This window comes from Plasmodium vivax, chromosome 13, assembly GCF_000002415.2.
Source record: "Plasmodium vivax chromosome 13, whole genome shotgun sequence".
Taxonomy (NCBI): Eukaryota; Apicomplexa; class Aconoidasida; order Haemosporida; family Plasmodiidae; genus Plasmodium; species Plasmodium vivax.
Window position 1 is genome coordinate 1565493 of NC_009918.1, and position 15422 is coordinate 1580914.

General features: G+C 43.7%; 5 protein-coding genes across 5 annotated transcripts; 2 read left to right on the forward strand and 3 right to left on the reverse strand.

Moving 5' to 3' along the window:
• Window positions 1–464: 464 nt before the first annotated feature.
• Window positions 465–3245, forward strand: PVX_085845 (hypothetical protein, conserved; the record flags this gene model as incomplete). Its single annotated transcript, XM_001616782.1, has 3 exons — window positions 465–603; window positions 857–2813; window positions 2942–3245. The coding sequence occupies 3 exons, from the start codon at window positions 465–467 to the stop codon at window positions 3243–3245; spliced, it is 2400 nt and encodes a 799-aa protein (XP_001616832.1).
• A 625-nt stretch (window positions 3246–3870) lies between these two features.
• On the reverse strand, window positions 3871–7184 carry PVX_085850 (hypothetical protein, conserved; the record flags this gene model as incomplete). The annotated part of the gene is made up of 1 exon (XM_001616783.1): window positions 3871–7184. Exon 1 carries the CDS (start codon window positions 6637–6639, stop codon window positions 3871–3873), a length of 2769 nt encoding a protein of 922 aa, XP_001616833.1. The 5' UTR covers window positions 6640–7184.
• Window positions 7185–8379: 1195 nt separating this feature from the next.
• Window positions 8380–10093, reverse strand: PVX_085855 (hypothetical protein, conserved; the record flags this gene model as incomplete). Its single annotated transcript, XM_001616784.1, has 1 exon — window positions 8380–10093. The coding sequence occupies exon 1, from the start codon at window positions 9472–9474 to the stop codon at window positions 8380–8382; it is 1095 nt and encodes a 364-aa protein (XP_001616834.1). The 5' UTR covers window positions 9475–10093.
• A 1703-nt stretch (window positions 10094–11796) lies between these two features.
• On the reverse strand, window positions 11797–12705 carry PVX_085860 (hypothetical protein, conserved; the record flags this gene model as incomplete). The annotated part of the gene is made up of 1 exon (XM_001616785.1): window positions 11797–12705. The coding sequence occupies one exon, from the start codon at window positions 12703–12705 to the stop codon at window positions 11797–11799; it is 909 nt and encodes a 302-aa protein (XP_001616835.1).
• An 816-nt stretch (window positions 12706–13521) lies between these two features.
• PVX_085865 (hypothetical protein, conserved) lies at window positions 13522–15387 on the forward strand (the record flags this gene model as incomplete). Its single annotated transcript, XM_001616786.1, has 1 exon — window positions 13522–15387. The coding sequence occupies exon 1, from the start codon at window positions 14023–14025 to the stop codon at window positions 15385–15387; it is 1365 nt and encodes a 454-aa protein (XP_001616836.1). The 5' UTR covers window positions 13522–14022.
• Between the last annotated feature and the right edge of the window lie 35 nt (window positions 15388–15422).

The following is a 15422-nucleotide window of genomic DNA, read 5'->3' on the forward strand; positions in this document are numbered from 1 at the left end:
TCTTACATGGGCACTGGCTTTTTCGGTCCTCCATTTTTTAAATGGTGAAGCTCAAAGAAGGATTTACAAAATACGCGCACGTATGCGCTATGCATGAGGGGATATTTTTTCCCTTTTTAGACAAAAAATAGCTGCGGTGTTGGGGGGCCCATGTCTAACGGCACCAACGTATCGGTTCTGCAGTTTTCCCGGCATCGCATTTGAACTGGGGCTAATTGACCGAATGGGAGAAAAAAATGGTGAAAAAAATGGCGACAAAAAAATTGTGACAAAAGAAACATTTCCCTTTTTCCAAAATACGTCCCTTAACGTGCCACTCATGTTATAAACCAAGTTGGCCATTTTTATTTCCCAAAAGGGTAGACCTCATTGGGGGGAATTTTTTCCAAATATTTTTTTTTTTTTTTTTTTTGCACACATTGTCCCCCCCCCGTGGGGAATACTCTCCTGTGCATTTTAAGCAAATGTGCCAGAAAAGTGGGCAGGAAATCCCCCCCCTCAATTTTGTAGTCAATGAAAGAGAAGAATTTTTAAACATATTTAATTATAAGAATGTCAAATGCTTTAAGTCCTGTAACTACATCTACATTGGGCAGTATAAAAGTAGGCATTTCGTAGTCGCATGAACAACGCTGACAATATCTGTTTTGAATAAAAATGAGTGTCCCTCTTGATGTGTTCTAGCGTTCTAAGATGGTCACTTCGCCGGATTAAAAAAAGAAAAAGAAAATAATAGCCCACTTGTGTGCATGAAGTGGCTAAGAAGGGGAGTTAGCTGTTTCCCAAAGCATTAGCACACATGTAGTCCCCCTTTTTTGCGCCCATTTATGCCCCCCCCCCCCTCAAACCACTGCAGAGGAGGAGCCGCACGGAAGCAAAGAAAACGACTGCGATTTGGTGTGCAAAAAAGGGGAAGATATTAAAAAAATCGAAACGAAAGAGTTCACTTCGAGCAGAGAAAAATCAGACAAAAAGAAGAAAAAAAAATGCAGCAAGTGTATAAAAGATGGCTATGGAATTTTAATAACGTTAAGGAGGAACACCTTTGGTGAAGAAGTAATTGTGAATAAGTTCATTGGTAACTGGAAAAATAATAAAAAAAGCGGATTGGGATTTAATTTATATCTGAATGGGAATGTCTATTATGGGTATTATGAGAATAATGCAAGAAATGGGTGGGGCCACTTCGAATGGAGAGACAGTCAGTCAAGTTATGAAGGGAACTGGGTCAACAACCACATGAATGGCAAAGGCACATATAAAAGTAAAACCTTTTCATTCGATGGACATTTTTATAATAATAAATTTCTTAACTCGTCTGGGGAATGGATAGATGTGGTACCCATGGAAAAGGAAAAAAAAAAAAACGTGAGCCTCCTCAAAAGAGATGTAATTACTGGTGATGAGATGATCAATTTAGTTTGCCTCCCTTTTGATTTTTTAAAAAGTCATTTAAAAAAAATTGCAGACATGATCAAGTACAAATATAACAAGGTTCCTTTTTTCATGTGTTCCAAGGGTTTTATAGAGAAACACAGAGATTTTAATTTGTCTAAATTTATCTTTTTAAGTTATTATTTTGGTCCTGATGAGCCATTTTGCGAGGAGGGCAATTATCAGCTTCTCTTCGACGGTGTACAAAATGAGGGGGGAAATTCAAAAGTGGGTTGGGATGATCCCAATTTGAAGCCATTCCGGAGTGGCACCCCTTCGGATACTGGTGAAGAAGCAGAAGGTGACAGCAGTTCGCGGGAGTCTAGCTGTTCTAGCGGTTCTGAGCGGTCGGATGGGTCGCCCAGCTCCCGCGCGACTAGCTCGTCTGGGTTGTCAAGCGGGGAGAATGAGGGGAGCGAAAGGGGTGGCAAAGATGGAAAGCCCCCCTCCAACTCTTCCAACTGGTCAAATGGGCGGGCTCACTCAAACCTCTCCAAGGCGTCTGCCGCTTCTCACTCGTCGCACCTGTCCAGCCTGTCCGCCATCAGCAACAGCTGGTACGGTTCGAAGGGGACGGCCCCTCCCCATGACGATTTAGACCACTCAAAAAGGAGCGCCCTCAATAGCGCCGACTTAACCAGAAATGAAAGCAAAGGCAGTAGCGAGAGTGACCTGAAGGAATACATAAAGAACGCGAATAAATCGAATGCCTCTAAGGAGGAAAGCCTAGCCGCAGCGCCATCCAACGTTAGTGAAATTTGCCAAAATGGGATGAACTCCACCTCGGGCATATGCAATGAGGATACCTCCTACGAGATGGAAGAAAGGAAAAAGAACGAAATGTACCAACTGGTGAAGAAGTACGTGCATATTTATGCCAATTTGGAAGGCACTTCCAGTGAGTATTCTATAAAGCCCAGCGAAACGGAAAGCTCCGATGAAGGGGGAGACCTCCTCAAAGTGGAAAGTAAGGAACATGTTGATCCAGCGAAGCGTGGTGGGAACGAACAATCGGGAGGAACTAAAGAGACGGATGGGAAGGAAACAGTGGGAGAGAATGCAAACCCCAAAGCGAATAACGCATCGTCAGAAGAGGCTAACACGAGTAGGGCGAATCCCTCGGAAAGTACCCACCACCTCAAAATGAGAAAAAAAAAAATCGAGAAGGAATTATCCAAGATAAAAATAGACACTCACTTTTTGGAAAAACTAAAAAATTGCAATTTGACATGCACACACAAGATAAAGCAAAAAATGGAAACGTCGATGATGCTCAAGTATCCGTTCATTTTTAGCTTAAGCGTGAGTGAAGACCCAAATAAGTATGAGACTATAACTAGGGAATTCCTTTTAGAGAGTTGCAAAATCCCCACCTTGTGGTAAAAATGGCAGCCTTCACTATTTCGTTTGTCTCTATGAAGTGTGTTTTTATGTTCTTAGTAGGAGACCCCTTCAGAGGTAGCCATCATACGACTCTACTTTTTTTTTTTTTTCTTTTTTTCCTCAGGTTATTAAAGAATTACTTTGGAGCCACAGAGAATAAACTGCCCGAGGAAATTTTCTCCCCTCCCTTTTTCGATTTTTACAACTCAAATATGAACATGCCTATGCACCCGCATTTTCAAACTCCCCAAAATGAGGACGACGAGGAGAATTTTAATGCTGGCGAAATTTCGCCGCTGAATTTTTTCCTCATCACAGATTTGTTAGTAGGGGACACGAAAGATGCCAAGCATTTGAAATGTTTAGTGAGGGACAAATTTATGAACTTTTCCTTTTTGAGTAACTTATTTTTTCTCATCATCGAGTAGTGCCCCCCATTTTGTAAATGCCTCAACTGCAAAAAAAAAACATGAAGAGGGAGAGTTCCCCCCATCTGATGTGCGTGCATTTGTAGGTGGACCCATGTGTAAGGCACATCTACACGCATACCTATACACCATGTGTGGGAATTCCTTTTAAGTTGAAAATAAATTGATACGTTAAAGTGATCCACACGGTGTCTTACAATTTGTGTGCAGTAAAGAAAGGGTGAAAAGGGGGAAGGTCACCCGTTCGATCAAATAGCCACGTAAAGAACTGCCACTTTAAGCGCAAATGGGAAGGTGCACTGAGAACTGCCGCATTTACACCGGCATGCGTTGCTTCCCCTCCGTGAGTGCCCCTTTCCACGAAGCACGCCCATTTTGTCCCTTAAAAATTTTGCTTAAGGGGAAAACTAAACGGGGAACATGTGCCATGGGTGGAGTTTCCTTGCAGTGGTGCGGCTAAGCCGGCTTGCAATTAGGAAAAAAAAAAAAATAAAAATAAAAAAATATATAAATAATTACGTGGTAACAAAACGGAATGGAACACACCACACTCCGCGTGTGTGACGACAAAAGCGACACCCGGATGGATCAGAACAATACAGGTGAGAGATGACAGATGGCGCGGTCAAATGTACAGCGCGTCCAAGTGGCTGAGCCGCAGGCGCCTCTCGCCCTCCAGCTTCATGATGTAGTCCCAGTGGCCCCTACTTATTTCGTTGCAGCCCTCCGAAAAGGCCCAAATTCGAGACATGCAAATCCAGGAGTTCAAAACGAACTGGTTCACATCCTTGCTGGTTTGTCGCAGAGACACAAACGAGTCCGTGATGTACGTCGTTACATCCGAGTGGATTTTTGCAGAGTGGCTTTTCGAGAGAATATAATTGATGTACCTTCTAAATTGCATTAGTGCATCCTCCTTGGGGTGGCAGTTTTCGCAGGTGTTGATGAATTCGGCGGAAAAAGCGGCGGGGGAGTTCTTCCCGGGTTCGTTTTCCTTGTGCGGGCTGTTCGCCTGTCCATGCGCGCCGTCGGAGGTCACTTCGGTGGTTACTTCGGTGGTCTTGTTTGCGGTCTCTTCGGCGGTCCCCTTGCTCTTCTGTTCGCCCACCTTACCCGCCGAGCTGACACCGCTTCCAGCGAGGCCCCCCCCCCTCTGGTGACACACAGGGATGTGGATATCCACATAATTCACAAACATGGATTTTTTCCTAGACAAAATTAAAACATTATTTTGCGTTTCGAAGGTGATATCCGTGTTGAAGATGAACGGGATTTCTTGCGACGTAATTAGCCTTTCTATGCAGAGGAAATTTTTAGTACTAACGGTGTTAAGTTTCCCCTCGTCTAACACACATTCATCAAAAGCTAAGTAGGTGTTATTTGCCAGCTGGAGTTTCCCCTTTTTTAACTCTCCATTTTGGTGATTCATTACGGATACTAAATATTGGCTGCTTAATTTTTTTAAACAGAGGGGGATATACCTATACAGAGGAACTAAATTTTTAATCATGTTGTTCATTTGGGTGGTGTGGCTCGGGTATGATTTATTTTGCACCTCTTTATGCTCATCCATCAGATTTGAGGCGTTTTCCCCCTTTTGAAGTGGCTCCTTTGGGGGGACTTCTTCCTCCTCCTTGATTCGTTGATTCTCCACCATGGTGGTCCCCTTGGGGGAGGCACACTTCTCCCCATCCGTTGATATGTTAAAAACGTTTAGACTGACCTTCCCCAGCTTGAGTTTGCTCTCCTCAATGTAACTGCCACACAAGTAAAAGAAGAAATAATGAGCAACGAGCAAATCGTGGGAAAAGCTGTTCGAGATGAACATGAGGAGGTGTTTCCTCAGCTCACCGACGGTACTGAAAGGGCCACTCTGCAAAATATCGCACAATTCATTTTTGAATAATATGCAGCTACTTAGCGGATTAAACCGCTTAACCTTGATGTAGCGAAAAGCATGAATGCATGGGTATCTTAAAAAATTTTGGTCATAATAAAAATAAAAGTTTAAATTTTTTTCGCAATCTTCAAAGTCTTTTATTTGATGCTTGCGATATATTCCGATGACTTCAATTACGTCGTTCAGTTTTAGGAAGTCGTTTTCGTTTTTTCCGTTGTACTGGCTATTGTCGTCGTATATTTTTACGATGCACCTGACTTTGTTCTTCTTTTCGGGGTCGCGGGGGGGGTTCTCTGGCGCTCCCGTGTATGCTCCCTTGAGTGCTCCCTTTGGGGGTGCACCACTAGCGGTGGTGTCTTTTGGCAGACCCGCTGTGTGGTCCGCTTTGCAACCCGCTGTGTTCCACTCCTCCGGCTCGAACTCACTACTGCAGATCGTTTCTCGCGAGAGACGCACATCATCAGCGGAGGAGCTGCCACCTTTAGCATTGCCCCCCCCTTCAGTGGAGCAACTCGAGAGGGCCGCACACTTCCCCGCGCAGATATTGCCACCTTTCACGGCTTCGTTTTTTAAAAAATTCTCGCAATTGCTGTAGTACGAAGAGTAGTCACACAGCTGTTTGCACCAAGTGCTTTTATTCCCCGGGACATTGGTGCAGAAAAATAAATATCTTTTCCAATACTTTTTAAAATTGATATCACTTTCGCAAAAAGGTATGTCCTCACTTTGGTCATTCATCACAGTGTGATTTTCTTTTTTTTTCTGATCGTAACTTTTTGGGCATGTTTTTTTGTCTATCTGGTTGGTGCTCGTTTGTGTTGCGGTGGGGGGGGAGTTATTGCTCAGTTGAGGATTGGCCTCATTGGTAAGGTTCTTCCCATCTGTATGTTGTGCCTCCTTTTTGGTTCCCCTTTCGTCATCCCCCCTCTTGCAGTACTGCTCATAATTTAGCTCGTAATATTCCCCAACGTTCTTCTTTTCGCTGTCCTCCATTATCTCCCAGTTGTCATCCGTATCGATGTAGTCCCTATATTTTGAGCTCTTCAAAATGATTTCTCCGTTTTTTTTATTTCTCAACTTGTAAATTCCTACGTAACTTTCGGGAGAAATTATCTGCTGCACCATGCATGTCCATCTGACTAGGGTGGTGTCCTTAAGGTCCTCTACATTCTCGAGCGTGTTTAGGCACACGCACCCTTCAACCACGTCGTTGCAGGTGAAGAGGTTTTCCTCCTTCAAATTGGACTTACTCAAATTGGGACTCGCCTCACTTCCACCGTTTGGTTTTTGCGCAGGTGGGGCGTCTTCCTGATTGGTCCCTTCTCCATTCTCCTTCGCACCACTTGGGGCTTTCCCCTTTTTCTCGTGGCCATTTCCCAATTCGATGTACTTGTTCACCACAATTCCCTCATCCCAGTAGGAGTCCACCTCCTTCGCGCCATGAATTTTTATATAATTCGCGAAGCAGTCGTCGATTTGGGTCAGCACGTTCATTTTGGATGTGCAACAAGAAGGGGTTGGAGAAGAGATCAACTGGAACGCAAATGGTGTGTGCTGAAGATGCGGCAAAAATGTTCCTTTCGCGCACTTTGGTAAAGGCTCAGGTTGGCGTATAGCTCTCCTTAAGTTGGCTTAGTACTTACCACTTAACCATGCATCTCTTGAAGAATGCGTTGCGCTGCAGAGCTGCCAGCTTTGGCGGCTCCTTCGTTAGCGACTCCTTCGTTGGCGGCTCCCTTGAACGCTTCCCTTAAGTGAGCTTTCCTCCACAGGTGTGAGGACCTTCACTTTGAAAGGCCTCCAACTGGGTGGGCACACGGAACGCTTAAGGCGAGACTTGCATCTGCATGTGCATGTGTGCTTCATATGTACGCATCTTCGTGGCCCCTTTTACCTTTGCCACTCCTCCCCCAGCACGCCGATTTGATTTCTTCCCTATCACGTAGAATGAACTGGGAGAAACGAACTGAGAAAAAGGTGGTGCAAATTGGCCAATTTCTTCCTCTTTTCATACGCTACTTTTTCCACTCTCCAGAAATATTTAGCGCAACTACTGTGTGTTATATGAAAGGCTTCACACAGGAGTCACAAAATGGGGAGTTATCCTCAAACACATACCCTTTTCAATTTATGCATTTTTTTTTTTTTTGCACATAGGGGCAAGTGCTTTATTTTTTCCCTAGCTGGGAATGTAAAACTGGTTAGCAGTAAATTTTCGCTTGTTTTTTTGTTTTTTTTTCCAAAATGAAGAAGCTTCTTTAGGGGGAGGGGCGAAAAAAGTTACATAAAGGCAAAAAAACGTTTCGCATCCGTAACGCGTGTAACCAATTCGATGATGTAATTCGAGTTCGCATTGCATGGTTGGTGTGCCTTTGCGTGTTTCGCTTTGCTATTATTTTATTTTTTCCCCGCTCACCCCCTAGCGATGAGTACCCCCAATGGGGGGGAACCCCCCCGTCTGTTTTTGCCCTTCCCCCAAATAATTTGTGCCATGGGAGGAGAGCATAACTGGAGAGGAACCTGCATACTGGCAGCTCGTGTGACAGGCAGGCGCACCTTTCCCAGCGCCCTGCATGGGGGCGCAAGGAGGTCACTCCCCTTCCCCCCACGTGGATTGAATATCTGCATTGTAGCTACGCATTGAAACGAAGCATAGAACCCCTGCACTGTAACTACGCATTGTGAGTGTGCATTTTTGGCCCCTCCTTCAATTTGCAACAGTTTTATAACCAATAGAGGAGCCACACTACTTTGAGAATTCACCAAAATTGAGGGGTGGTCTAGGTATGCACGAAAAACTAAAGCGGAGGTGTAAAAAGTAGGGACGTCCTGCTCGAACGGGAGGAGCCCCCTGGAAACGCGCACAAAAAAAAGCATTCAAAGTGTGCAATTGGAAGTGTGCACGCTAATGTGCACTTGAAAATCTACACTTAAAAAGGCGAACTTAAAAATGTGCACTTGAAAATCTACACTTAAAAAGGCGAACTTAAAAATGTGCACTTGAAAATCTACACTTAAAAAGGCGAACTTAAAAATGTGCACTTAAAAATCTACACTTAAAAATCCGCCCTCGATGGCGACGTAGGGGAAACCCCCTTTGTGAGGAAAGACACACTGCACGTGAAAGTTGCAGCCAAAAGGTAAAAGCCTATTTAGCGGCGCCTCAGTTGGTAGTGAAGTAGACCAGGGCTGGGGTGTGCTACCACTTCGCCACCCCACCCCTATGCACAAGACCTACAAATCGTCGGGAACATTTTCGAGGATGTCCTTTAAATACTGCGCCAACCTGTAGCCAGCCAAAACCATCTGATGGTTGAGCACATTCTTCAGCTGCGTCACGAACATTTTACTAACGGGAAATATTTTGTCTTTTGATAAATCATGCATGGGTAATTTATTATAAACATATTCGAGAGCCAACTCGTAGGCCTGGTGCACAATGGTGTCTATGTATGCAATTTTGTCTCTGGGGATTCTTAGCTGGCTCCTAAATGCATGAGCAGGGAAAGAATTCATCAAGGTGGTAGCATCCCTCTTAAGTTTTTGTACGTCTACAGTGGGCCACTTTTTCCTCCTAGAGTTAAAGATACTATCGCATAGGTAATGTATATTTCCGTTGAGGCCTCCATACGTCACTGTAATGTCATTTCCTCCCTTGTCTCCATTAATTAAATGCCCATTAAAAAAATTAAGCGTATGCAATGGCTGGTGAATGTCAGCAAATAAATGGATGAAATACTTTAAGTAGAAATTATAGGAATAGTAGGAACCATACTTGGGCTTCTTCTTAATGCTGACCAAGGTCCTGTAAATATGCTTGGTAATTCCTGCTGCGTTATGCTTCCCCTTATGGCCATACAAATGCTTGGGAGGCAAATGCACCTTCGTGGGATTGTAAGGCGTTTTTACATAATGCCAGTCGTTAAAGATATCTAGAATTTCGCTTCTTTCGAATGGGAATGAATGATGGGATCTCCTGGGGTCCGGAGTTTTTATGTGATCTGGCCATGTTGCTGCACTTATGATGTTATCAAAATCTTTATCGTGACTGTGTGCGAAGATTCGATCGATGGTTGCCTTTTCATTGTCGTTTAAGTTCTCGTATGCGATGTACGCTATGAGCATGTGCGGTTCGTCCGACCAGCTGGCTACTCTTTGAATCAGGGGCAGTGCACAGAGGAGGAGCGCCTGGATTGGGTTTCTCATGGCGGTCACGAGGGCATGTGGGGTGCGCGCCGAGGTAAGTATGTGCATATACGTATGTATCTGTCTCGGTGCGCGAGTGCTGTCATTCCCCAGCGGGCAATGCTTCCACCTGGCCGCGAGCATCAAAGGGTGGTACTAATTTTTAAAAGCCTTAAATTAAAAATATGCTTAAAACAGAAAGGGGGGTGTCACTACGGCGGTTGCGTCACAGCAAAGGGGTGATAAAAAAAAGCAAAGAAATGAAACCCCCTTCTCAGTGTTGTCAGTAGATACGCGGGAACGTACGCGTAAACAGACAAGCCGCTAAACGAGAAGAGGTGCGACCGGGTCCAGTTGTAGAAGCGGTGGCGAGACCCTTCCTAAACTTAAAGCGTAAATTTGTTCAAAGGAAAAGGGGCACATTCTTGATCTCTACATTAGTGCAGGCGAGTAATAAACACATTTGAGCTGTTTCGATGTGGAGGAGGTTAGGGGTAAGATTACACGTGACGCAGCCCCAACGTGAGGGATAATAACGAGGGTGGTTAAAAATAGGCGCACCAGAATGTATTTATGTATGTACTTGCGTATAATAAAACGTGGCTGCGAAAGAGGGGGCAAAATGACCACTGCAGGTAGGTGGGGTTCTCTACCTAGTCGAAGGCCAAGTAGGGGTCACTCCATTTGTAAGACCATCATTTTGCGTGTTATCTTGCGCGTTACGCCGTTGAAAAGGGGTTGGCACAAATGCACATGAGCGGTAAAAAAAAAAAAAAAAAAAAAAAAACTTATACGGGGAATACTTTTCAATTGCTAAAAACAAGAGTAAAAATAAACTAGGAAACGCCGTAGAGGTATGCAAAAAGGGGCAAACTACGTAGAAGCAAGATAACTACCCTGAATCGGCGAAACTTAGCAAAAGGTGTACCCGTGTTATGGACAATACTTTGCGCACATCACAAAAACGGTCGCTTTAAACATCTGCACTGTTTGACTTTTGAGGTGTACCAACCATGCGCTGTTTCTTCACGTCACTATAACTTTCTTTGGGTTAAAAAGGATGAATGTGTCCTTTTTCGCTGTTTGTAATTGTGCCTTCTAACTTGCAATTGAATATTGGGGGTGTTTACTCGGTTAGCAAAAATGTATGCACATGAGTATGCACTGGGAACACGCATTCGCACTGCAGCGATAATTAGACAAAATAGAAATGTTATTTTTGCCTAGTGATGCGTTTAACTTAGGGGACTTTCGCGGAAAATATCAACCGTGGGGGCGGGCGCGCTGAGGTGAAACTGATTCGCGCGAAACGTTTTCATTAGTGTAGCGGCGTAATGCGGGGTGGAAAAAAAAAAAACGCACATACGTACGTATACGCATATATACACATGTATACGCATATTTATATAATGAGAGTAATGCCGCCCCATAAACAACTTTGCACTTGAAGCACTTCAACCAAAAAATGCGAAAACGCAAGCGCAAAAATTGCAACACAACGAACTGTATGGCCGCTCGCGCGTCCGAAGGAACAGAAAATCGTCCTGTCTCCCCCCCAGCTGCGTACACACATACGTGCAAACGTATGCACCTGTGTATGTCAAAGTGTGGCCGTATGTACATCCCAAAAATGTATGCGAAGTGCATGTGCGCTTTGGCATCCCTATTTCGCTCTTCAACATGGCATTAAGGAAAGACACCGCGAAGTGTAGTTATTTTTGATGGCACGAAAATGGGAGAGACTCCTGCGGGTGATTAATTTTAGGCCGTTTCTCAGGGTCACTACTGCTTCTCTTTGTTCTAATTTGCCTGACTTTATTATTTTTTTATTATTTTTCTCCCCATTTTGCGTAACAAAGATTTGCAAAAAGGGAGAGCCGAAACGGAAACATTTTTTAGACGTGCTATCTTGGGAGAAGTACAAATGTGTCCATAAAAATGTTTAATTAAAAAGGGCCGCCCCTTTTTATGCATATATTGTGCACTGTTTCGAAAAAATCAGTCCCGCGATTCGCCGCATGTGGTATTTCCTCGGCCGCAAAAACAACCGCATGCAATAAAGCAGTGGAGTTTCAAGGGTATGTACGCGCATGTTAGAAGTAAAACGCATTGTGAATTTATCCCTGCACACGCTACAACGGATGTGCAAATGTTGAGAATAGCAAATGTAGCCAACATCGGGGGTGCAAAAAAAAAAAAAAAAATTTACAAAAAAAATACGCAAAGGTGATAAACATTGAATAGGTGTACGTCTACTGAAAAGCCTTTCCTGCATGATGTTTTAAGCCAAAAGAGTAGCAAAAATGGGGGAGGGATACCAACAGGGGGAATAACATTCGCAGTTGATGAGAGGCACACTCAAGAAGTGACGAAAAAAGTGCAGGTGTAACCCAAGTGTCAATGTGCCAAGTGCAACGCGAAAAAATACGCGCACGTAGAGCACCCCTTATAGGTAGACACTTCCCTCTATTTAATGTACTTATGCACCGGCACGAGGTCCTCCGGCACATTTTCAATCATAATTTTTAAGTACCGCCTTAAGCGGTAGCCTCCAAGAACTATCTGCTCATTCAGCATTTTCTTTATATTAACGACAGAAAAATTGTTCAAAACGTAGGAAGTTTTCCTATTAAGAGTATCAAGGGGAAAGTTAGAATAAATGCTTTCCACCGCCTTACTGTAACTATCATTAATAATAAAATCTAGATATTCTAAATCGCTTAAATCATTTTTTAATCTATCCTTAAAGTACTCAGGGGGGTATATCTTCATCAAGGCATTTACTTCTTCCAGCATTTCTTTCTTCCCAGAGGTGGGCCATTTTTTAGTCCTCGAATGAAAAATGCAATCACATAAGTAATGCAATTTTTCCACCTTCTTATGATACAGTACATGAATTTGAGTTCCTCCGCTATCCCCTTCGAGAAAATGTTTATTAAAAAAGTTGATAGCGTGTAGCGGCTCATGTACATCTCCAAAAATGTGAATAAAATATCTTAAGTTAAAATTGTAGGAAAAAAAAGTCCCATGATTTTCTTTTTTCTTTACACTTTTTAATGAAGTGAATATGCTCTTCATTATACTTAACGCGTTATCCGCCTTTTGGTAAAATTGCTCATGGTACTCATTCAGGGTAACATTCGTTGGGTTATATGGCTTATTTATGTAGTGCCATTTGTTCATTAGGTCGATTCCACCTATTCGCCTAACCTTATCAGGGTAGTGGTAATCAATTGGCTTTATGTGGTCAGGCCATACTGCTCCAGTTACGGGGTCGTTGAAATGGTTGTCTTCTTTGTAGTTTTTAAAAATTTTGTCTAGCACTACCTTTTCTTCATCGGTGAGCCCTTCGTAGGCGATGGCGCTTACGAGCATGTGCCCTTCGTCTGACCAGCAGGAGGTTCCATGGGCGAGTAGTAACGCAGACAGCAGGAGGTGAATTACGCGCGCGGCGGGGAACATGTGCGTGGGGGGAAGCGGCGTGTGGGGGGATGGGCACCTTGTGAGGGGGGGGGGTGACCAAACGGGTAAAGTGCTGCAAAACGCGGCAATATAAGTGCACAAAGGTAAGCCTCCTAAATGGCGCAAATGAACATTCCGTTGCGTGGACCCCTGTTCATGGAAATCAAATCGGAGGAACCCAAAACGGAGTGCCTATCTGGCCATGCCACTTGTGTGTTGTCGGTAGAAATGGGAAGCCCTCTTTTGGGACCTCTTCAAAGTGGCGCACTAACGTGTAAGCGCAGGGGTGAACACACAATTAGTGATTAAACAGGTTCAGGTGCAACGGGCGGGTTGCCTCGATCCGCATGCACTGCCCCGTTTAGCAGTGCCACGAAAAAAAAAATAAGAAAGCGAAACGAAGCAAAAATAAGCAAAACGCAGCGCAACGAAGCGGAGGAAAAGCTACATATCTGGCACCTCAATGGTGAACAAAAAATCGGTTAATTTCTCGGCCACCGCGTTTTCCTAAAAAGTGGAGAAATGGCGGAGGGCAAAAAAAAAAAAAAAAAAAATTAGGAGGTACTCAACCATTTACGTGGCAGTAACAATGCTAAGCGTGCACATGGGGCTAACACACCGGACGAAAGAGGCACAAACTACACAGGTATTAAACGTAGAGCGGTTTTTGAAAGATGGCCAAGTGCTAATGCATGTACACTTTTTGTGTCGCATCGTGGGTATGTAAATAAAGAGGAGAGGTGAAGCAAAGTGATCGCCACTCATTACGCGTTAAAATGCGGAGCGAACCCCTTCGTTTTAGAAAAAAAAAAATAAACAAATGAGTGATTCGCCGCCATTGGTGCGATTTTAAATGTAGCTAAGTTGGGGAGAGAGCCACATCGCACCATGGTTAGATGCAAAAAAGGGGGGTGCATATGTGACTTGGCAATAGGGCAATTTGGCAGTAGCGCAATTTGGCAACATGGCAATTTGCCGAATCGGTGAACCAGCGAGAGAAAACGAATGACAGGATAGCGGCACAGCTGCTATCGTCGCAGTGGGAATTACCCAAGCGGAACGATCCAGCGGTGGAAGACCCCAAAACATGGCGCGACAGCAAAAGGCCGCGCGCAAAGCAGCCCAAAATAAAGTGAGAATCAAGCGCGGAGACGTAGGGGCCACGGAAAAGAAAATCAATAAATTAGGGTTTTATACCTACACATTTTTACAACGCTGAAATGGGGGAAAATGAATATACTATATTTTCCCACCTTGAGTTTCTCCCTGCACATTTTTATGAACGCACTCAACTGTTGCAAAGCGCATTTTGTGGCTAGCAAACTTTCGCCTACCAACAACGTGTTAGTAACGAACGTACAGGCGAGTAACCAGTTCAGTTACGAAAAGAGAATTCCACAAGTTGAGAGAAGCTTGGTAGGATTCTCCCCTTATAGGGGGATTCGAAACAAGAGGAAATGCTTCCACTACCTCAGAATACATGCCATAGGGGGGGAAGCCCAATTTGGCAAAAAACTCAACTCAGTGGTGCCTTCAAAAAGGGGAAAATTCCCCAACGTGCGCAATTTACAAGTTAGGGGGGAGAAGAACACTCAAAATGGTGATGAGGTGAACAGCGGCACTGACATGAGAAGTGGTAATAATGGTCTTCACACAAACGATGGGGCGAAAGAAAAGATGAATGGTAACCAGGAATGCCTCATCAACCCAGAAGTGATAAAAAATATAAAAGAAAACCAAAGTGGAGATGATGCGGGTACCCCGTCCAATGAAGCAGAAAGGGGAAATTTCCATCTGCTGGAACATTTCACATCGGAAGGTGACAATTCCCTAGTTAGCAATTTAAAACCGGAAGAAAGCAAAGAACTTATAGATAGCAATTACTTTAAAAAGATGATGGACGATTTGAATTTAAAAGAGGAAGAAATTATGAAGCTGCTTAAAAGAAGCGAAAAGAATGTTTCCAGCTTGATTAACAAAAATTTATCTCTGGAGCAGATTGAAAAAAATGCGAAAAATGAAGAGGCGCAAAATGAAGAGCTCTTTGATACCTACATGAACAGCAACAGCTCCAAAGTTGGGAACTTTATTAACTTTAAAAAAATTGGGAAAAAATATAAAGACGTTATTTCGCATGTTATAGCCATTTTTTTGAGCAAGGGGAAAAAATTTACCGAAATGGCTAAGCAGATAGAGGAAGACAAAAACGAAATTAACATGTGCGTCTCCCTTTTGGAAGAAAATATCCTTTTCAACAGTTTGAGCAAAGATGTCATCATCGAAATTGTTAAGAAGTCCGTTTTACTGGGACACTTGAATGAGAAGTTTTCAAACGACGCAGAGAATTTTGAGTGGAGCAAACAGGTCGAAAGCTGCATCATGCAGTCCGTATGTAATCATAATTTTAAAATAAAATTTATTACATACTCGAATAATAGCATTAGTGTGACTGTGGTCAGCTCGAAAAATGTGCATATCGATTCGGATGAGTACGACGAGATTGAGGCTTCCATAAAGAATGCCCTGGAGGACTATGAACGGGCTAATGGCCTCGACATTTTCTCCTCCTTCAACATTCTCGTGCACTTTAGTTGACAAAGTGGGGGGGAGGCTGGCGGAGTTGACTCTGT